The sequence below is a fragment of the Pleuronectes platessa genome, chromosome 21, assembly GCF_947347685.1.
Source record: "Pleuronectes platessa chromosome 21, fPlePla1.1, whole genome shotgun sequence".
NCBI classification, from domain to species: Eukaryota; Metazoa; Chordata; class Actinopteri; order Pleuronectiformes; family Pleuronectidae; genus Pleuronectes; species Pleuronectes platessa.
Window position 1 is genome coordinate 10,468,836 of NC_070646.1, and position 22,959 is coordinate 10,491,794.

Below are 22,959 nucleotides of genomic sequence, written 5' to 3' on the forward strand. Positions count from 1 at the left end.
AATGCACCTGTGAATATCAAATTCTTACAACAGATAAAAACAGATATAAAAACTGTTAAATTGTGGACAACAAACACACCTATGCATGGTGGGTGATTTTGGAGTGTGGCTCCAGTCATCCATGCTCTTCATGGTACTCATCTGTTGCAGCTTGGAGCTTAGTTCAGTGATGATGCTGGCCTTCACACCAGAAAGAGGCGAGTGCAGCCTGCGGCCCTCCAAGACCATGCCACCTCTTTGGACTCCTCCACCTTGCTCATGTTCCTCGACCTCACCCCAGCCAACCGACCGGGTGTCAATAGGTCTTTCTAAGCAGGCGGCCAGAGCTGTGCTAAAGCCATCTTCCATTTTGGATCGACTCTGCTTAAGCTTCCTCTCATCTATGAGAGCTTCATCTAACCTGGCGTCCTCTAGGTTGCTTTGTCTGTGCAACTGAAGTGGAGCAGGGTTGGTGCTGTTCTGCCTGCGTAGTGCTACTGACTGGCCCCTCCCTCCTCCGTCCTTGTAATGAGTCATCTTTGGAAACACAGGGTTTGCCAGTTTGGCACTGTGCACCTCAAATGTTTGCCCACCTGAGTAGGTTGTACAGGGATCCTGATGTTCGCTACTTTTCTCCATCTCTCCTCCTCGCCCGTCTCCTCCAACCCCTCCCCTCTCTCCTCTCAAACCACTTAGTCCCAGCATTTCTAAATGGTGGTCACTGCTGCTGTGACTGTCCAGCTCCTCAATCCCAGAATCCACCACACCGTCTTGCCAGTCTCCGCTCCTGGATATAGTATTGGTGTGGTGAGTGTGGTCTGCAGCTTTTCCCCCGGCGGTGAGGCCAGCCTTGGGCCCAGCCAGGCCGATGCTGTAGTCAGAGGATGCATGTGAGGTTGTAGTGGTGGCGGCAACAGTGGCTGTCATGGTTGTGGTAGCATATGTCATGGTGGGGGTGAGGGCAGCCGTACCTCTGTCCTGGGAAAGAGTGTGGCCACCTACTGAGGGGTCATTAACGCCACTGTAATAGGCATGAGAATGAGACATAGGCTGAGGTCTGTGTAGTGAAGGAGGCAGAGCAGCATTAGAGGTGTTGGTAGTAGTGGACGAAGGGGGGAATATCTGAGGGGATGGATAAGCTGGAGAGAGAGCTGACTGTGTTAGGTTGGCTACCTCGCTGTCATAGGAGGTAAGGCTGGAGGTAGCAGAGTCACCACCCTGTGAAGAGGACTGGGGAACATTTGAGGGCTTGGGAGATGGAAGAGGTGGTGGGGCAGGTGGAGCAACAGCAGCAGAGTGTTGACTTGGGTGTTGATAGCGCTGAGTAAACTCCTGGCCTCTCTCTCTTTTACCATTAGCAAACTGTATAGGCGGGGGCAAGGGATCAGCAAAAACAAACTCATCATCTGCGTCTATTGACGGAGCTGGTGGAGGGAGAACCATCAGTCCTAGACTTCCACCCGACCCTACTCTTACATCTCCCATAGCTTGATCTGTCTGTGCTTGGGCTGTGGGGACAGTGTACTGAGGGATGTAGCTGGTGTTTGAAGTGCTGTCCATCTGCAGAAAGGAAGGTCTGCGGGGGGCAGGTTGAGCCGGAGGTGGAGGAGGCTGCATGGATGAAGCAGGTCTGCTGTCGTACAACTCCTTTTCTCTTTCTCTTTCCCTGGGACTCTGCGGGTAATACTGAGTCGAATACTGATTGGTTCTGTCCTCTGAAAAGCGAACTCGAAGACCCTCTCTGGGCCCTCCTTCCTTTTCTCTCTCAGTCCTATCCCCACTTCCTCCTCCCAAACGTAATATCCTTGGTGACTGTGGCCGGCTCAGAGATGCAGGCGAGGTGGTGGTGGAGCTTAGTTGGAGCGACACAGGTGAAGTGTAGGTCGATTGCGTGGGGGTTGCAAACAGGGAAGAAGCTGGGGTCTGAGCAGGGGTTGGGAATGCTCCCACAGTGGACATCTGCCGACCAAAGTGTCTGTCTTCTCGGCGTGTCCGGCGGTCATCTTTTAAGGCTCTTTCTCTTGCAGCTAGGGCCAGGCCAAGCGGTGATGAAGGATCGAGAACTTTTCCTGTAAGTGGATGGATGAAAGTAGTAGCTGGCTGGGCGCCGTACACTGAGGGAGCAGACTTGGGCTGTCCATCCTGACCAAGGACAGGGGAGGAATACTCAGGCAGGCCAAAGGCTGGGGGCATGCTGCTGGAATAGTTGACGTAGTTGTCTCCAGAAAACATGCCCTCATCTATAGACTTCGAGGGCCGGAGTCGAGGCATGGGTACATCCACTTGTGAGCCCTGCAAAGGCTGAATTCTTACCCCTAGGGCTCCTCCTCCATCTCCTGCTCCTCCTCCTGCCTCTCCTTGAATATCCTCCTCAGATGATAGGAAGAAAGAAGCGCTCTTTCTTCTCATATCTCGAAAACGTTCTCTTTCCCTGCGTGCTCCTCCTCCTCCCCCAAAGGCTGTACCAAAAATTGAAGTGTAGTCCAAGTTTTCCAGGTTTTGAGGTGAGGAAACAGAGGGGGTGACAGTTGACGAAGGCAAGGAAGAGGATGTCTGGGGCTGAGGTGGTGAGGAGGTTAGTGGTGATGGTAGACTGGTGTTGGGGATGTCTGGGGTTGCATCAGCTGAAGTGTGGTCTACTACATCCTGGGAGGCATCAGCTTCCATGCTGCTTCCCTGGCTGCTACGGCCACTGCTGCTTGTTGAGGGCGCTTTGACGATAATGGTAGGAATGGGGATTGAGCTCTTCTCTTTTGCAGCAGCTCCTTTACCTCTTTGTTGTCGCAGCCCATCTTCCACTTTTGACTGCTTCATCAAAGCCCCTCGACCACCCCTCCTGGCTCCGCCCCTGCCAACTCCTCCACCCTGCTCCCGGTTGGCTGTGTGCGCTTGATGTTGCGGTGCCTGTGGGGCCTTAGGTTTAGCGCTTGTTGGTGGCGTAGCGCTGCTATAGCCTCTCCTTAACCCTCCCATCTTGCCACCCCCTCTCTTGGATGCCTCCGGTCCCTCCGATTGTCTCCTGAGAGTAGGGACCTGCTGGTTCATCCCACCAGTGCCTCCCCTCTCCCAGCCAGCTTGAGTAGAATGCCCTGGCTGGGAGTGGGCCTGGTAGTGGGCTTGAGATACAGGGGGTATGGGCATAGCAGGCCCTCTCCCAGGATGAGGGCCTGCAGATAATGGCGGTTCTGGAGCAGATGTGTTAGGGGGTGGGGGGATTTCCTCCGGTCCCGGCACTGACAGGCTGCGAGCCAGCTTCATAGCAGGGGGGTGTAAGTATTGCCTCTCCTCCTCGGTTATACCTGAGCACACAGAAACAGGCAGTTACAAACAGACACGTATACACTGAGCAGGCAGAAATCTTTTCAGAATAATTGCCGTTACCAATAGATTTTTGACGCATCATGACTGCATGCTGAGGACCGTGGCCTGGTTGAAAATGAGCTTGGTTGTAGCCAAAACCTGGTCCTTGCTGCACCATGCTCATGGCTGACTGCTGCTCATAGGGTTGCTTCAGGCATCGAAACAAGGGAGCAAAACAGAATTGCAAAGGAAGGAGGGAGTAAAGGAAGAAAAGGGAAACATTAACTCAAATATAATCATATAAAAATGATGCTGGCTGTTGAGCTGATATTGATTTCAAATACGGTAAAATGCAATGCAGCAAAACCAGTATTAGTGTATCAAGCAACAGAGCAGAGATGAATGGACACAGGCTGACTCACAGTTAAACAAACGTTTTGATGTGGGTGGTCCATTGTCAATCATTGTCTCTAGGGCAGGACAACACACAGGGCTAAAAACAAGCTAAAGACCAAGCTGATTTATACATAGGAATCATTAGTCACTTCCATGACTCAACATGTGCTGCATCCTGAGAAAGTGTTGTTTATCTGAATCTGATACTGCTGGACTAGGAGAGAGTTGTTCAGTATTTGATAATATTTTGTACATTACAGTGAAAGAGTGTCTAAGATGCGAGCAAGATGTTATGGTATAATCATCCTTAATAGGACAATTTCCTTCCAATTCCCAACAATACCTCATTGGAGACATTGGGAACAATGCTCTTGCTCCGGTCCCTCTTGCCTCCGTGACCCCTCTGGCCCTGGTTGTCTGGTGTAATAGTGTGTTGGGCAGCAGCTAAGATTTCATCCAGTTTATCTAAAACAAAGACGGAGCAGGGCCAGGCCAGAGGAGAAAGGTAAAGAGTTAGTAAGAAGGAACCTAAAGGGAGAAAATATGCATAGGAGGATTTCAGTGAGCCCCCTCCCATCCCCTCAAGGTGTAAAAACACTGTGCTACAGTAGGACAAGAGTGGGAAGAGTGATTCCTTACTTAGTGCCATCTGATAGACTGTCCTTTTCTTATCAGGAACCTGAGAGGACTCGTAATCTGAAAAAAAGAGGAGGAGAAGGGAGCATCAAACAGGCTGACTTTTAATTAAAGCTCAGGGGCTGATGGGGGCAGCGATAAAGGCTGATGCTCACCTGCTTTCTTTTTCCATGGAGAGGCCGCTGTAGCATGCATAATTTGGGAAACAGAAAATTAGGTGTGACTAGAATTGCTCTGCATGTGTATAAAGGAGATGAAAGGATGAAGTACATACTCAGACACATGTGATGATGTGAACGCTGATGTGATGAGAGGGAAGGTGATGGGGACAGACATGATAATAAGATTAGATAAATCTAGGATTCTCCCACCTTTCTCCACTGTATGCAGCGCATGTGGTTCAGAGGGGGGGGAAAGCAAAGCAATTGGTGATTGATGGCATCAGGCAAGTGGCATTTAACAACGTGTAATTGCTTTTATACCACGTAACTTTATGGTTTAATTATCACCAGGTATATTATTAAAAGTGCCATTGAATCAAATAACTACTTCCCCATCAAACAGTGCTAATGAAAAAAATGAAAAACACACCCACACATCATTCTCTTGGCTTTCTGCATCAACTCCGTAAATATTTAATGCTGTGTTTTCCTAATAGTGCCATAGTACTGTCATCCTGCAGAGGAGCAACTAACCCATCAAAAAGAGCCTTTTTTTTACTGTGCCCCTCACCAATAAATAAAAAAAGTATACAACAGTGGGGGGACATAAATTTCATCTCTTTCTCATATGTTCTTTCCTGTTTTATGCTCCTTTTTTATGTTTCTTTCTGTCTGAACTTTCCTATGTCATCTTACCCATGTCTTCCAGCTCTGATGTCATTGACTTGGAGCGCAGGGCAATGGCAGGAGGAGTCAGTCTCTTCGTCTGCTGCGGGGCTGCCAAGGGAAGCCAGCCAAATGCAGACTTAATGTTTAGTATTCTTGTGTAAACATTAAGTCACCAAAGACAACCTCACTGCAAAAGGCTTTTAGGGTGAAGTAAACATGGTAACAGTTTTATCGTCACATCAGAAACACATGACAACGTTTTAGGAAAGTTTGACCCCCCCCTACCCTTCTTCCGGGTGGTATCCTCCAGCTCAGGGTTCCGAGCAACCATCACAACTTTCACCATGAGGCTGTTGCCTCCCTGGCGGATCATGTTGACCACCTGCCGGTGGCCAACCTTCACCACATTTTGGCCGTTGACCTGACAGACACAGAAACAAAGAACAACTGAAGGATTCAGAATGAGCTGTTGTGTTGCCTTCATTTCCATTTAAATAAAAAATCGAAATAACAGAGACACCACATGCCATGTCATCAAGGGTTAACTTGTTTCCAGTGGTTGGTATTTGGCATAAAATGATGAATTTTAGGACTTAGCTTAGCTCAGGTGCAACAGCAATTCAGACAGCGACTAAAGTACAACGGCTCGGCAGCTACATAAGTGAGTCATATTAGGTTGAATACCAATTAGCTGTTCATGTCAGATTTAATAGAGGTTTGACGATTTCCATTTTTAGAACCGACTTTTCACGGCAACATACGGGGACTTTTAAAGGCACAAAATGGTCGAGAGTTGCTGCGTCAACTGCTGTTGATTTATCAGAAAGGAAGAGCAATAACAAATACAGCAGTTCCTCAACAACTCAACAAAAATTTACTACACAAGGATATGTTTTTATACTTAAAAACATGATAAACACTTGAGTCTGAAAAAATACCACTGAATAAACTATAACACGTCCACCCAGAAGATTTCCATATTTAAAGATTTGCCTCTTTGGTTCAGTGCATCCATAAAGGGGTTAGTGTAGTTAATGTGGTTTTTTCATGTGCCCACTTTTGAGCCTCTTAAAGGAGCATAGCTGCACATGTTACATTCAGAACGCTTCAGTGGAGAAAGCACTGGTGATATGATTTTTTAATACGCGTGTGGAACATCTCACTCTAAATGTGGTCTGGTGCATAGTGTAGCTTGTTGCATAATCATCCATTTAAGCTCTGTGAGTTGGAAAAAATGTGTACGCCAGCTCTCGTTCCACCACGGAACTCTTCCTGTTTGATTTGTGAAAGTGCATCAGTAAGGTCTTTAAAATGTTTTTGTATCCTTCTGGACAGCCCATGTTGTTATTAAAAAAGTTCTGTGTGCGTTTCAGTCCAAAATGTATCCTGTTCTTACCTCGATGAGGAAATCCCCCATCCTCAGGCCCGCCCTCCACGCCACACCCCCTTCATCGACTGACTCCAGGTACTGCAGCGCGGGAAACGCTGGCGTTGGAGTGAACTCCTCTATGGGAGTCTGAGCTGGGGAGGATAAGACAAAAAGGAAGAGAATGAGTGGACACAGATGAGAGAAAATGAGAGAGGGATGGAGAGAATACAGAGGGAGAAAACGAACATGTGAGAGGGACAAATCTATAACGGCAGAGGAATGTGGTGAATGTTGAATAAGAAGCTCACCTTTGGCTCCCCTGAGCACAAAGCCAAAGCCCTCATTGTCTTTCTTCTGTAGGAGCACTGTCTTTTCCTTAATGATGTAGTCACTTAGAGGTAGGAAAGAGGGAGGAGAAGAGAGGGGGTAAAACATGTAGAGAGACAGGGAGAAAAGGAGAGAGAATTGGAGAGGAAGAGAGCTATATGACTTCTATAGCTAAATCATAAAAAAACGTATTGTCATGCAAATAAAGCATCTATTAAGCAGCTACACCGCATGACATTATGAAAAATCATACTGCAGCAAATACAGGTTGGCTTGAGAATGTCACAAAAAGCGCTGGTGCACAAAAATGGTCGATGGCAGGGACACAGTTATTGTCACAATGGGCGGAAGTGTACATGAGATGATGTTCCACACAATGGACTAATCCAGCTCCAGCTGACGAGCACTGGGCCAGGGCACATTAGAAAATTGTGCACATACACATCACCGATAATGGAAACTTCCAAATTCACCTAAATCGCTGCATTAGCTTTCACCGCCTCTGGCAGCTTTTGCGAGGATACCGCTTTACTGACTCCAGCGCATCGATACCGGTCCTACATGACACGTCAATTTATGACCAAGAACAAGTCGGACAGGCCTCTCCTCTCCCGCCATAAACAGCTCCTCTCGCTCAGAGTCTGAAAACGTGGAGAGCAGGCCAGAAACGGCGATCACAGACATTTGTGATGCAATCTTGTTACGAGACAGTTGGAGTAGTGTATCGGCTGGCCTCGCACACTCCTTCATTATTCTAATATCAGGACTTTTGGCCAAGCTGCTTTACAACCCTTCATCTAATACGGAATTGTTTAAATGGACTCCGAACACACAGCCACATCTCATGACTCATTCCTGGACTCGACTTTCTAACAATGTCATTTCACCCTGGTTCTGTAGCAGAGCCCGGGGCTTTAGCGGAGCTGTGTGATTTAACAGGAATTTCGGATATTTCTTTTTCCTGGGCAGCTCATTTCTGTGTTAGCTGGTGCTCATCAGCGTAACCCGAATTGACACTCTAACTGAAATCAAATGAGAGGATTTGATTTCCCAGAATGGCTGAACGAGGGAACAGGGCAAGTGGCCTGGTTAGAGAGTTGCCTTCATATACAGTAAAAGCTTGACTGGTAAAACAGTGCAGCAAAATCCCAGGATATACTCAAGGACATCATTTCCAATGGACAGTCTGTTTTTATGCCTCCCTCTTTTAAATCAGGAAGTTGGAATTAAAGCAACACACAGCTACTTTTTTCACCATAAAATAGCAGTTTCAAATATATTTTGAAGCACACCGACTTGTAAAAGGCAGAATGGACTGTGTCACGAGAGTAATGCCAAACTGTACATCAGTTAAGAAGACTCAGAAGTCACGTAAAACCAGCGTTTATCTCCGATATTCAACAATAAAACTTAAGAATTCTAGACAGAGATTGATTTATTTGTTACCGGAGCAGCTCTTCTAGGGATCCAGGAGTAATATCCGCTGTTCAGCTGTGTTTCAGTTCAGTGAGTTGGACTTTGCAGCCAGAGCTCCAGGCAAAACATTGATAGGGTTTTTTTTCTACAAGAAAACCACTTAATCGCTCAGACATGGAAGCCAACAGAATTAACTACCACACGTGGCTGCAGGGGGTGCTGTTGCTCAGTCGTATAGCATTGCTTTAAATGTGCCAGGCATCGCTTTCTAACTTCTTGAGTCCACACACACACAAACTCTGCCTCCTTCGTGGCACCAAATTGAATCGTAATGCCTCTAAACCCAATGTAAACACAATCATTTGATTTGCAGCCTGGCAGCCACTCGTCGGGGTAACTCGGCCATGAAACCACTTAGTCGAAAATAAATCAATGTATCTTTTAAAAGAACCACTGTGATATTTTGATTATATGTTTCTGGCAGCAAACACCATCACTCCAGCTCGAAACTTGACCGACGTGTATACTGATGCTAAATTAACATTAAAGCAGTGGAAAAAAAATTCTGCCCCTTCTCTTACAGCACAACCACAACGAGCCCTTGTGTATTTAATCCAACACAGCATCAATAAACAAAGTTGTGGTTCTGGAGTCACCGAGGTACAGCAGAGTCACGAGCGTCGGCCTCCAGGCCTGAACATCCAGACTTCGACACCAAGCCGCAACTTTAGCACTGAACAGACGACCGCTAGTTTCCCCTACTGAGGTCCGTCCCTCGTGTGTTCTCCATCAATGTTACTGTTTCGCCAACGCACAGCCGCCTTCCAGCCATCTGCTCCTCACACCTCATTCCTTTTTCTCTCACCCTGGCCTCCATCATGCTTTCCCTTTCTGAGGATCAAAGGAACGTCGAGTGGGTGGACCGATCCATCCACTTCTATCAGGGGGAAACATGGCAGGTGGCTCCAAGTTGCCGGTTTGCAGTAATTCACCTGGTTAACTTAACATGCATGAAAGTGTTCACCCGTCACCACATTAATCACCGTGGCCAATTAGAAGCATAAAAAGCACCAACGTCCGTGTTTAATCTCTGTTGGCTGCGAGGAGCCGCTCGCTCTGAACTGGCCGCAGTAGAGCTGTGAGCCTACTAGAGAGCAGAGTTATTATGTACCCTACTGAGTCATCCTCTCTCCCAGCTACAATTACTGAGAAAAAGGCAACTTTTTAACCATTAACCTGCTGGACGCACACAAAGAGAGACTGGTTATGTGGGGACGATACCCAGACACCTCAAGTGACAGATGTTAGTGTGGATGGAGAGAGGGATGAGCGGCGCGTACACACACATACTGTACGTACAGGAGAGATACTCCCACAGCAATCAAGCACGGTGACGTACACACTTATATGTGAAAACCACATATATGTGTTATTCGCTGCTTACAGTCCTGTGCACGCACACATGTAAAGGCAAATGCATGCAGACCCCGAGACATGCACAGAAATGACAGGTACCTCAATAGGAACTGACAAACTGCACTCTTACCACTCATTGACTCATTCATCCTTCTTTACAGTCACAATGCCTCACATTTTTAATGACACACAGGGATACATGAAAAATTACAGGATGTGACAGCAGCATTTTAAAGCAGCGGCGAGAAATGGGAAGTCCTGGTGAATGGAGAATATCTGCTTAAAGAAATCATGACTCAAAGAGAATGAAACACACCCACACTGTCTGACTGAAATGCATCAATATGTGCTCCCTTTCACGCACTGACACACAAACATTCAGAGACACACCGGAGGAAGACACAGAAATAAACATGCTGCAGAGTCTCCATTCAATAGCCACTGCCGTCCCACAGATATTCACACGCACAGGGAAAAATTCAGTCTTAAGACGGACACACGGATACACACACGCCGATCAAGAGACACACACGCACAGAACAGATAGCTTATTAGTCTGTCTTTGAAAAGGCACGGCCTCTCAATAGCATCATCTACCTCTCCCCTCTCTCCATTGTCCTCTCCTCACATCCATAGCCAGCCAATGAATGAGGAAACAGCCGCTACCTGTAAATGAACCACACGCTCCTGTTTCTGGGGCCCAGTGACGGCCACGAAGAAGAGAGGGAGAGAGAGAAATCTCTCTCTCCGCATCCCCCCATTGCCATGTCTCCCCCCCCCCCCCCCCCCCTCCTCTATCTCGCGCGCTCTCCACCACCTCCCTCCTCCCGCCTCCCTCCTCCTCACGGTCTTCCAGCGAGAGCTCAGCCGGAGAGAGCCGCGAGAGTGGAGGAGAGAGGTGGGGAACGAGAGAGGATGGAGAGAATGTGCTGCTGTGCCCCCCACATGCATCAGACGAGGGGAAAGACAATGTCAAAGATGAAGAGAGACAGAGAATACCAGCGATCATCACAACAGGGGGAATGTGTACTGTATAGTCTGTGTGTGCGCTGGCGGAGGACAGGGAGAGGGTTTGGTTGCAACATCGTGGAGATGGAGAGATGAATTTGCTGGGTGGGGATGCGGGGGATGGGTATAACTGTAAGGCGAGAGAGAGGAAAGAGAGAGAGACAGAGAGCCCATCCACTGACTGGTGTTTCACAGATATACTAACAGCTGATTTCCACCCTGGATTTACTCTCTCTCTCACTAACACACACACACACACAACACACACACAGAGAGAGACACACACACTTGCCAACTTTCATCTCGCCCCCTCCTCTCCTCTAAAGCAGATCTGTCATCACCACCCAGGCTAACAAACACTCTGCCACTCTTTCTGTCTCTCTCTGAAATAGTAATTGACATTCTCCCAAATGCCGAGCCGCAGCGAGGGAACATGCACCGGATCACCTTGCTCTTAATTGAGCACCACTTCACCACAGTGCTGCAATTACGCTCTGCCAACTTAACACAGGTAACACAACCCCAGTGGCCACTTTTTCCATTTAGAAGGCAAGCGCGGCTGCATTAAGGCAAATCCCTTTTCTGAATGACAGTGAGAGCTGCTCAGCACAAGGGTAATGCCGGCGACTGCTTGTGAGAGGCTGAAAAACCCTCGGGTGGCAACTGCAAAGTCCTTCTCAGTAGCCATGGGATATAACCAGTGCCTGCTGCTTTCAGCCTCCATATGACTCATCAGGAGAGTGATGTATGTACATGGAAGGACACATGAGCACATTAGCACTCGGACAAACATGCACAAGCGTCGTGCAGCACCTGCCCTGGGCTGGGCCGAGCTGCGACTTTCGACAGATGTCATGGAGGAGAGAACCCCAGCCCAACCTTTCATTAAGCCATTGTTGTGCTCAGTGTAAACAGGCAGCACGACGAGAGAGGAGAGGAGAGGGAGGAATATGGATGGAAGCGACAAGTGTGTTTGTCCGGGGGAGCCAAAAGGGGGCAGAGCCGAACGTGACATGGCTGCTCTTTAGGCTTTCTGCAGCGACGTGCTCACAGAACAAAACAATAGAGATGGGACGCCGTTCAGGATCAGAACAAATCAGATGCGTGAAGCGCAGAGGACGACATGAAAGCATGGGAAACGAGTGACCATGGACACACACACACACACACACACACACACACACACACACACACACGAAGCTCCTCATACCCACAAAACAACTGTGTGTCATCTTCTTCAATCACCTTGAGGCCTCACAGTCTTAGCTCACAGCTCAGTTGCTGCCCACACTGGCAATCTACATCAGAGGCTGCAGCCAATCAGCTTTATTCAGTTTTTTTTTAATCATTATATTTGTCTTATTCCTCAACTTCTCTGGTAAGTCCGGCCTCCTCCCACAGTCCAAAGACATGCAGATTGCTGGAGACTATACATCTGTGTGAATGCGAGCGTGAGCGGTAGTTTTTCTCTTTACGTCGGCAATGCAAAGGGCCGGCGATCTGTTCAAGTTGTAACCCCCCCTTTCGCCCAATGTGAGCCCTCCCAGGGACCCCTAAAGGATGAGCGATATATGGAAGGATGGATGGATATATAACGGTTCAGGGTTTGGAGAGGCTTGGGCCTGTCCCAGAATGCACTGGATCACATTGCGGACAATTCAATTTACCCTTCTCCAGCATTTAGGTTTTCAAGTTTTGATCCCCTTTACATCAAGCTTCCTTACCTGGGGCCGTCGGTGCCGTCGTAGGCTCCGACAGTGACGTTTCGGAAAAGCTTCCTCTTGGCTTTCTCGCTACGCGTCTCTGCAAGACACACGGAGGCAAAACAGAAGCCGGGAATCAAACTCTCACCTTCCGTCACGACACCGTCCCCGTCTATTCATAGGAGCGGCACGTTTTGAGCACGAGCCTCAAGTGAAACAAATGTAATTACACCATGTTTCTGTGTCTATAAACGTCGCGACATATGGTTTGCTTGCTGTGCGAATGGTGCAGCTGGGAAAATATGAGAAAATGGAGTGCCTGTGCTGTACATGTGCCACTGTCTGCTGCGATGAAGGGCCTGCTGGTGAACACGAGTGTGACGTGCTGGGTGTTACAGTGACTTAAAGGATAATGCCAGCCTGAGGGGGTATGTAACCCATTTCCCTGTGCGCCCCCTTCACCAATCTATGAGCTATTTAAACAATTACTATACATCTTGTTAACCTATCTCTTGATATAATAAACTTTAGGAAAACGATCAAAAATATGTCACTTAATTATTTATTTAAATTTTTAAACAAGACTCAAACTGTTGGTCAGCTACAGCGAATCTCAGAAGATTACCACAAAACCGAGAGGATTTTATAAATCAGCCCACAGATTTGCCGTGAAGAGATTAATATTTTAGAATAACGTCGTGAGACGAAGCTCCCACTGGATCCGTCTTACCTGATCGATTGTCTCTGGTGGGAGCCGCCACTTCTTCCACACAGTCTGAGGGGAACCAGCCAGTGCGACCTTTCACTGTTCCCTCCCAGTATCCCCCCTCTCCCACACTCAATACTGAGGGAATACAGACAGATAAACAGATAAAGGAAATAGTTAGATGAATAGAATATCATTTTGGGAGCAAAAGCAGTGTCTCTTACTCTCTGTCTGTTATACATCTTTCCTCCAACTCTCCTAGTTTGTCTTTATTAACCTGTTTTATAATAACGGTGGACGATCCACTGAGAGGCTCGGGACACGTATTGCTTTGTGATGACTGGATGCTGGTTCTTCTCATTTCTCTTGTTTACACTCCTCTCTTCCCTCATGTACGTCTTCTCCTTGTTGATGTTTTACAGAGTTTATCAACCTGCCCTGCAGCTGCACTGACGCTTTCGAAACATTTCAGCAGATGAGGGGAAATTTAGATAAAGAAAAGTACACCCTTTAGGAAAATAGACAACTTTTGTGTGATTGTGTGAGAATAACTGTAGTGACCGCAATGCTTATGCAGTGTCAATCGTTTGGGACCTCGCTACAACATAACATTTATTTGGATTTTAAAAAGTTTACAGCCTCTCATCAAATTAGGAAATCTATAAAACTCTGCTTTGCTGAGACTAAACCCGGAAAACCACCATATTGTCCATCATTCAGAGACGTCCCCCATCCTCTCCTCTCCCTCGCCTGTCTCACACACACCGTTTGAGATTGAGGCTGAGGTTGAGGCCGAGGTGGGCCAGCAGTTCGAACAGCTTGTGACGGCCGTCAGGAAACTACAGAGGCAAGAAGCCCTCCACTTAATGAGAACATTCTATAGCAGCACTGTGTCTGCTGCTACTGGAGATGTCCTACATTACTAGATAACCTAGATAACTTAGATTGATCAAGCTATAATAGTATGTTGTTTAAGTGTGTGTGTGTGTTGAGGGGGCAATCTTTGTTGATGATATGAGCACAGTCAAAAACTGTTTACTGGCATGAACTTAGATTTGCTCTGGCCAGCCTCAGCCTCCGACATATACCCCCTACTGCTCAGGAGGAACATACAGTGGAAAGTACAAATCAAATATATGGCTCCTACAATAATAATATGATTACAATTCTGTTTAAACCTTGCGGAGACAACTTCCCTCATTTGTCAGCTCCCCATTTGTTGATTTGGCTCCATCTCACCTTTAACTTTATCCCCTTTGCTGATTGAGAGCTCCCTGTCTCCACCAGCAGAGTGGGCGCGTGTGGCCACATACACCCGACCCGGCACCGCACTGTACATGCGCTTTATGTGACCTCCCCCGCCGCCCGCAGAGGTTGCTCTGTGGAGGGAGAACGAGAGAGAAAGAGGGAGAGTCTCTTACCAAACCAGTGAGATCAGACCGTGTTACACACTGTGGAAAACCCAAGCGAGACAAAGTAAGACGACACGCAGGTTGTCAGGCCTCATCACAGACAGCCGGCGTGTTGAGTCTTACTCATCAGTCATAGCAACAGGGAGAGAGCCTGCTGCAGCAGTGTATTTACTGACAGTCTGGCAATTGATTCATATGTCATGAAGAAGGCAACATTTCTGCTCCGTCCTGCAAGTACAGACTCGGGTGTTGTTTATATCCAAGTTGTTGTCATTGTGCTGTGATACCTGCCCTTTTTTTTTCGGCCGGTGAATATCTCTACATTTCCGTTGCCTCGCAGAACAACAATGTACAGTGACACCACACCTAAAATATGTGACTAGCAGTTAAAAATAGTGCATAACCATGCAACTGAGACACAAATAGTAATTTCTCTGCATACAGCTGAGGGTAACTGGAAATTAGAGACGCCCCGTTGGTGGTTGTCCTCACAGGACCTTGGTTAGAATAAGAGTTAATCAGAATCAGAATCAGAAAGTATTTATTGCCAGGTAGGTATACACCTACGAGGAATTTGCTCTGGTTATTGGTGCATACAATGAACATAGAACATAAAAACATACAAACACAATAAATACAACACACATAAGAAAAGCAATAAAAATAAACAATATATATTTACTCACTATTTACTTCTTATATACTCCCTTTTTCTAATATTTATACAAAGTAACATCTATTTAGACATAAACAAATCTAAATAAAATATATATAATAGATAAAAGATATAAAAGTGAAGTAAAAAGTGAAATGTAAGACAGTGAACAGTGTCAGATTGCAATATGCAATGTAATGCAGTATAATATAATATAATATAATGTGTTAATTTAACACATCCTTGAGGTGTGGGGGTACGTTCATCAAGTGCAACTATGTGCAGCACTGTCTCTATCAGACACTAAGGGCACAGACATCAGGGGGAAGTTGGCGTTCAATATTTTGCCCAAGGACACTTTGGCAATTGGGAAGGGGGGAAACTAGGATGGAACTGCCGACCCTCTGGTTAGTGGACGACCCGCTCCATCTCCTGAGCCATGAGCTGCTTTCAGACATGCACTGAACTCTGTATAATCTTCTTGCATTCTCCTAAGGGGCTGTATTTGAAAACACCAATGAAGAAGACCCTGATGAAGACTTATGTTGTTGTGAAAGCGTCTGACCGGAGAATCTCCTGCTGCATTGTTCATGTATGAAAGGCAAACTCCGGAGAAAGTCCAGACCCCTTTGTGTGGACATTCTCCGGAGTTCATGTCTGATCCTCCCCACAACAGCTTACTTACCCCTGTCTACCTCGCGGCTGCCGGTGCCTCTCCTCCGTGTCACTTTGGCCTCCTCTCCCTCTGGATGGGGAGCGGGTCCGAGTTCTGGGGCTGCTGGAGCTTCTCATCCCGATGGAGGCTCTGCGCTGGGCCTGCAGAAACACACCCATAACGACAGAATGTCAAAAGCTGAACTATCAATTCCTGTAAGAGCCTGAGAAGCAATACATTGTCAGTGATCATATCTAAGAGCAGTCAGTGGATGACCATCCACCTAATGGTCTTCAGTACCTGTCCTGGGTTGGGATTGGTTGCAGCCTTGATGGGGAGGGCCAGAGGTTCAGACTGGGTCATGGTGCTATCACTGTTAGCACGCAGTAGGTGGTGGGAATGGAGCGAGGGGAGAGGCAGTGTGTGGGCGCTCTCATTTCTTTTGGGAACAAACTTTGGCGATTCCAAAAAGGGCACTGGAGATGGAGGTGTGACGGTGAGGGGTCGGAGGTGAGGAAGGGGAGCAGGGAGGATGTGACAGGATGAAATGGAGGGAGAAATAAGGTCGATTAGGGGGAAAAGGAGATCATATAGGGGCAAAAAAAGGGCAAGTGCTGGGATTTTTTAAAATATTTCAATGTTTATTAGCTCCTTCAGAAGAGGAAGTCTGGCTCGAATGCTTACCTACGTCAGAATCTTTGTGGTTTTTGATGATTTCCCCGAGTTCAAAGTGACCAGAAACTACAGCTAGCTGCAAACAGAGAAAACAAAATGAAGTTTATAGTTATTCTAGCTATTGTAATGACTGTTATTTTTGTCTAACTATCGCTCTCTGCAATAGAATAGTGTGGTCAAAGCCATATGATTAAAACTTCCAACTATATTCTCAAGAAAAATAATAATTGTGAATACACTTACCTGAAAGGGGGTCTGACCATGTTTGTTCTTTGCCTCCCTGTTTGCTCCCCGGTACAGAAGAACGCGGACACAGCTCTCCTGGTGATTCACAGAGGTGTAGTGATTGGTTAGCACCTTTAGAAGAAGCAGCAGTAATTATTATGGTAATGATAGTTTAATATAAGGGATCTATTTCCACACTCACCTTGTTGTACAGGGCAGAAATGTGAAGTGCACTGTTCCCTGAGGCATTTTGAGAAGTGGTGTCTGCCCCATAAAACAGCAGATGCTCCAAGTGCTGGGCAAAGCCATTCTGGCAAGCCTGTAATGTCAAGGGTGTGATAGAAATATCCACAAATTATCATTGTTATTAAGTATGGAAGGAGGAAGGTGGGTGGGGGTTACATAGGGCAGTATAGTACAAGAGAATTAGGCAGATAAAGAGAGGGGGGGAAAAGATTTTGTAGAGGAGATAAGAGAAAGAAAAAGGAAATGTTGTGTCCTGCATCCACATTTAGATCCATAATTACTCTTACTGGAAAAACAGCTCAGAGCCACTTACATTGCACCATGGAGGAAAAGAAAGGAAGCAAAAAAAACATTTGAACAACAGAAACGAGCGATCAACAGCCTGAGAGGTTTCCTCATATCCCCCTGCAGGGACTAAAATATCACATCATACGTACAAAGTAAAGAAAGAAAGCACAGAGCACGGCAAAACCAAAATAAGATACCATGACAACCGGCTCGCAGCACAAACGCAAATTTACCATAATGTCACAGAGACATGGTGGAGGCAATGCACCCATACCTACAGCGAGAAAGAGATAATAATACAATGCTCTTTCTGAACTGGACTCAGCTCAAGATGACTCAGATTTGAACATTTAAGGAGACTATGTGGTCGTCTTATCCACGGCTGTTTAGTGACATTTTTTTTAATGTTTTTTCATATCCTGATACTCAGTGAGAGGCTGATACGGATGGAGAGATGGTGGGATGAAAGGTACCTTATGCATTTCTTCCATTCCAAACTCCTCTTCATCCCTGTGCTATAGACAGAGAGAGGGAGGGGAGGAGGCAGAGGGAATGGAGAGACGGGTGAGGAAGGCCAAGAGGAGAGGGGTGTGAGAAAATGCTGAGAGAGAAACTGAGGGCGGCACAACAAGAACGACAAAGATAAGAAACAATGGTGCATTGCTCAAGTTTACATGAAGAGACAAAACAGACCAAAGACGGTTATTGTTACAAAATGAAGACAGACAGACGAGATGGAGAGATAGGTAGAGGGAGCTAAATGTAATATGTAAAAATACAGAGAGAGAGAGAGAGAGAGAGAGAGAGAGAGAGAGAGAGAGAAAGAGAGAGAGAGAGAGAAAGAGAAAGAGAGAGAAAGATAGAGTGAGCAAGACAGACAGACAGACAGACAGACAGACAGACAGACAGACAGACAGACATATGGACATATTGACAGATCTGCCCATTACCTGATGGGACTCATCCCAACCATTCTCATCCCTTGTCCCTAGTCTCGCTCCGTAGTAGAGCAGGGTCTCACAGCAGGACGTGTCGCCCCCTATCAGCACAGTGTGGTACAGCGGGGTCAGGGCACAGCGGTCTTTGTAGTCAGGAGACGCTCCGAGGGACAAGAGAGCCTGGCAAGAGGAAAGGAAAGAACTTCTGACTTTGTTCAGTGTGTGTTCGGTCTGTTTGTAATGAGAGACAGACAAACCGAGGAGAAGGAAACGAAAAGATGATTGCTGTATATAGTTGGGCATTTTTCTATTCCTCATGATGATGCTGCTTTTAAACACATCATGTCAATATATAATAATCATATAGCTTGATTATTACCAGCGCCGAGTTTATGTTTTCATCAGCGTTCGTTTGTCTGTTTGAAATGTTGTGGGGGGGGGGGGGGGGGGGGGGGCATGACACCAGGAAGAAGCCATTAAACTTTGGAGCAGATCCGTATAAACAGGCAGACTAAGGAGTAGTTGTTTTTTACATTTCTTTAACAAGCGAGATATGGTATTGGCCCCTGGCGGAGGTATTCTAGTTTAACCTATGATCTTGTATACAGCATAGATTGTTATAGTGCATGTGGAAGTTGCACCGGGGGGTAGACAAAATAACGTAAACATGTCAATACCTGTAGAAGTAGATTTTAAATGCATGGAAACTAAATAACCATGTTATACCCACAAGATTCAAGGTACTAATGCTTCAAATCTTCTTTAGATTCAATGGGAACCAAATTAATTCAACAACATTTTTATAAAGTCTTCAAAATTGGCTTGATGTACACAAACCCTATAATATTTTATAATCTTAGGAACGCTCCATCCATTGCATTTGTTAAAACCAGATAACAGAAACATACAACCATCTCAACTTTTTTATTTCTCTTTCCACTGTTATTCTACTCTTTGCAATCTCTTCAGTTGCTTAAAACTTGTATTAAACTTTGCTTTCTGATCTTATTTTATTTTTTCTTTCATTTCGATCTACTGCTGTGTATGAAATGTGCTTTATAAGTAAAACGGCCTTGCCTTACAATCATCATTCAGTTTGTGCATTTGCAACCTACAGTGTTTGTGTGCAACTTAAAACCAGTCCTTACCAGCAACCCAGCGTGATTATGAATCCTCACAGCTTTGTGCACTGGTGTCAAGCTGTCTCTGCTCCTAAAGTCCAAATGAGCGCCGCCCTGAACCAGCACCTTGATGCCCTCCACTGGCAGACCAGACTGCACCGCCACAGACAGCGGGGTCTCTGAGTGATAGGGGTTAAGGAGGGATGGCAGGTAGAAAGGTGAAAATCCTTCCTGGAATATTCTCACAGTATTTGAAATCACTCAATATCACAATATAATTTATTCGAAGGCAGAGAATGAATCCTTATATTATACATAAATCCAGAGTTAGAAGTTGCACAAAAAGGTCTGTGAAAAACTCACCTCCGGTGTCAGGATCATGAAAATTTGGATCAAGACCTTTATCAAGGACTTTTGCTATTTTCTCCGTTGCTCCAGTCTGAATATAATCCAGGAACTTCTTCAGACTGGCCTGGGAGTTGTACAGAGGAAGGAGACGGATGCCAGTTAGTGGAAATGAACAGTTTACAGCAGTAATGTTTCATAGAGAAGAGAATAAATACCTTTGTGCTGAGCTTTCCAAGAGCCTTCTCATCCAGGTTGGTCTGTTTATAAACTCGGGTCTTGTACCTAAACTGAGGAGCAGAAAAAGATCCGTGTGAAAACTGTGAAGAATCCTTCTGCAACACAGTTTATCACTGAAGGTGTAAAAAGAGGAAAATAAGAGAAAAGATCATTGTGCTGTACATCTGTGGCTCAGATGGTGTTAAACAATGAAAACATTAAAAGAACAGAAGTCAGGCTGGGGATTAGTTTTAGAGCAAATAATTCCAAATAAAGCAGAACAGCCAGTTCTATGAATTTCTTCATAAAAAGGTAAATTGGGGGCATGGAAGCAAAGAAGACCGACACAGTAAAAGAGTTAATTCAGATTATTCATTCTAATGATGATTAAATACCAGAGCCTAGAGCAACTATCTTTAATTAACAGCAAATATTGCATAAACTACATACTGCAAAGCCATAGTATATGTCAAACTGCATAGTACTAATCTATAATGTACTCACTACAGGCTATTTTGATATCTGCACTTTGTTTGGAGGGGGGCTCTGTACTGAGCAGCACTAGCTAACTTAGATTTATTGCTGTTATATTAGTGTCTATCTAAAAGCTTTTAGAATCAGATGACCCCATAAATAACAGTGTCAGAGACAATATGGATACAAAAAGATATTGATCTGGAAAAAACAATCAATTCAATGACTTGTACATGTCGCAATTTTCCATGTTTTGATTTCAATTATGTCACATATTAACTGAAGACATTTTGAATTGTTTCTAAATTGTAGTTGTCATCTTAGACCCCTTCTCTGTGTGGTGACCACCCTCTGAAAGCACTGGCCTTAAACATTGTCTACAGAACCAGACTTTGAAAATTCAACTGAGGTCTTGTCTGTTTACCGTCTCTTCCTTTCTGAATACTCCGAGGTGGCAGTGAAAACAATCTATCTGAATGTGGGGTGTCCACACCTTTACTGCAGTGTGATGACAAACCGTTAAACTGCAGAGAAGCCGGGAGATGAGAGTAGAGAACTAAGTTACTGCTGAACTGAGGCACACACTGCACCGCGGAGCGGCTGCGTTTGTGCAGAGTCAGGATGAAGGAAATCAACTTGAATAGAATCAAATAAGTACACCGTGCTCACTGGTATGTGGTGGTACACACTCAGAACTAACTGTGAGGATGGAATGTGCACTAAGCTGGCTTTACAAAATGGCATTGCTGGTGTTATAAATACATCCACTCGCGGTGCTGTGAGATACATTCTGCTGTGGAGTGGAATCCAGTTACGAGGCCTCATCACTACACAGACATGTACTAATCTGGATCCTCGTCCAGAATGTAAACATGCCGCTTTGAAGCCAAACCCTGAGAGCAGGGATTCGATTTCAGCCCCACCCAGCAGCACTCAACATTTACAGCAAGCTGGACCAGCAGGGGGCGCTGTTAGATAATCAAAACACAGCATGAAACTTCTCACTAATGCCTCCAACAATCCACATCCCAACAGTGAAGAAATACAATATAATTCATATGTTACATAATGAAATCTATCAAATCAACAATGTGCGTCTTCTTTTGCTGTTTTTAGATGATGTTCTTTCTGAATAATCTATTCACAGTTATAAACTCTGGACTGAATATTTGATAGAGTGATTCTTAGTATTTTATAAGAACTTGGTTATTAAACACACAAACAAATGAATGAAGGGTTTCCCAATCAGATTCTTATTCATGCCTGTGTGATTTTGAAGAGAAAATAAAATATATAAACAATGTAACTTAACTTAGTCCTCACTTAACAAGCATATTTAAAAAAAACCCTAAATGCTCTTTTTTCTGACTGAACTTGCCGACCCTTCCCATCTCCATACCTCCAGGTAAGGCACGCCTTTCTCAAAAGACTGGGAGTAGTCTCGCAGGGCCCGCTCCTCCTCCAGGAACTTGGCGTCCCGTCCGTCTCCAGCTGGCTGGAAGAGGCCGTAGTTGTAGACGTCCCACAGCGACTCGCTGAGGGTGAGGACGATCTGCTGCTTGGCGCTCCACACCGTGCAGTCCTGGTCAAACTGGAGACACCTCTGACAGACAAGAGACACAGGGCAAAGCAAAGGTCACGTGTGGGAGTTTTGGGAGGCAGAAATTATAATGGCTGAGCAGAACAAAAAGCAGAAAAAGGTGGTTCTATGGTGCAGCAGCTCCCAAAACTAGGGGTTGTGAACCTCAAGGGCAGGGAGGTGAAACATGATTTCCAAATATCCAATTAAAAACTCTTTAAATTGCATATTTAAGCCATAATTGATACAATAGAGGAAATAGTAACAGTAAAATAAAACTCGAGTTCATACTGACAGATTAGCAGCAGCAGGTTAAAAGAACCATAGGAAACGCTGCGACATGACTACATGAAGGTGATTTCGTCTCCAAGGATTTATTTCATACAATGATGAATGATGGGTAATGTAAATGAGCTGTAGATCATTGTTGGTTGCAATAGTTAATGCATTACTATACTATTCATCTGAAGTCACAAAGACATAATTCCTACTTTATGATCATCCTTTTTCAAGCTTTATAACCTTTCGGTCATGTCTGTAGTTCTATAGGAGGCAGAGATACCTACATGTAATTTTTCTTTTATGGGACTTATTCAAGATGACTTATTGCATGATGAAAAGAGTCAAATCATTTTCTGCTCCACATGAGCCCCAGATTGTCTCTCGATTCTTATTATTAACAGAGATATTTTAGAAAATGTGTTTCTTTCGCGCTGCTACTTTTACTGAAGTAACAGGTCTGAATACTTCCTCCACCACTGTGGAGTAGCAGGAGTGCCAGACTTCATAAGCTGCCTCAGCCTCCCTCCGTCTTGTTTTGATCTCTGTCCCTTTTCTCTGATCTTAGAACGGAAATTGGACTGTTTCTCTCTTTAACTGCAGGTGTTTAAATCATTATGACAACAGCTTTTTTTTAATGCTCAAGTTTCTATGTGTAAACCTGTGTCTCAATAAATAATACTATATAGTTGCACTTTATCATTATGGATAAATAATGTAGCATGATGGTTTTAACATCAGCTGGCGAGTGATGAATGCACG

General features: G+C 45.4%; 1 protein-coding gene across 1 annotated transcript in view; it reads right to left on the reverse strand.

The window, feature by feature from the left end:
* LOC128427115 (SH3 and multiple ankyrin repeat domains protein 1) overlaps nt 1-22,959 on the reverse strand; it is a 40,489-nt gene that overhangs the window by 3,140 nt on the left and 14,390 nt on the right. The window contains exons 3-26 of the mRNA XM_053414205.1: nt 21,739-21,942; nt 19,865-19,936; nt 19,665-19,773; nt 19,329-19,480; nt 18,193-18,360; nt 17,716-17,757; nt 16,911-17,027; nt 16,727-16,804; nt 16,493-16,559; nt 16,109-16,284; nt 15,839-15,969; nt 14,326-14,465; nt 13,111-13,224; nt 12,402-12,480; nt 6,819-6,901; nt 6,538-6,662; nt 5,427-5,562; nt 5,169-5,249; nt 4,683-4,691; nt 4,467-4,493; nt 4,315-4,371; nt 4,019-4,140; nt 3,361-3,487; nt 80-3,278 (exon numbers count right to left, since the gene is read on the reverse strand). Of these exons, the coding sequence (XP_053270180.1) occupies nt 80-3,278; nt 3,361-3,487; nt 4,019-4,140; nt 4,315-4,371; nt 4,467-4,493; nt 4,683-4,691; nt 5,169-5,249; nt 5,427-5,562; nt 6,538-6,662; nt 6,819-6,901; nt 12,402-12,480; nt 13,111-13,224; nt 14,326-14,465; nt 15,839-15,969; nt 16,109-16,284; nt 16,493-16,559; nt 16,727-16,804; nt 16,911-17,027; nt 17,716-17,757; nt 18,193-18,360; nt 19,329-19,480; nt 19,665-19,773; nt 19,865-19,936; nt 21,739-21,942 (5,615 nt within the window). The remainder of the gene's footprint in view (nt 1-79; nt 3,279-3,360; nt 3,488-4,018; nt 4,141-4,314; nt 4,372-4,466; nt 4,494-4,682; nt 4,692-5,168; nt 5,250-5,426; nt 5,563-6,537; nt 6,663-6,818; nt 6,902-12,401; nt 12,481-13,110; nt 13,225-14,325; nt 14,466-15,838; nt 15,970-16,108; nt 16,285-16,492; nt 16,560-16,726; nt 16,805-16,910; nt 17,028-17,715; nt 17,758-18,192; nt 18,361-19,328; nt 19,481-19,664; nt 19,774-19,864; nt 19,937-21,738; nt 21,943-22,959) is intronic.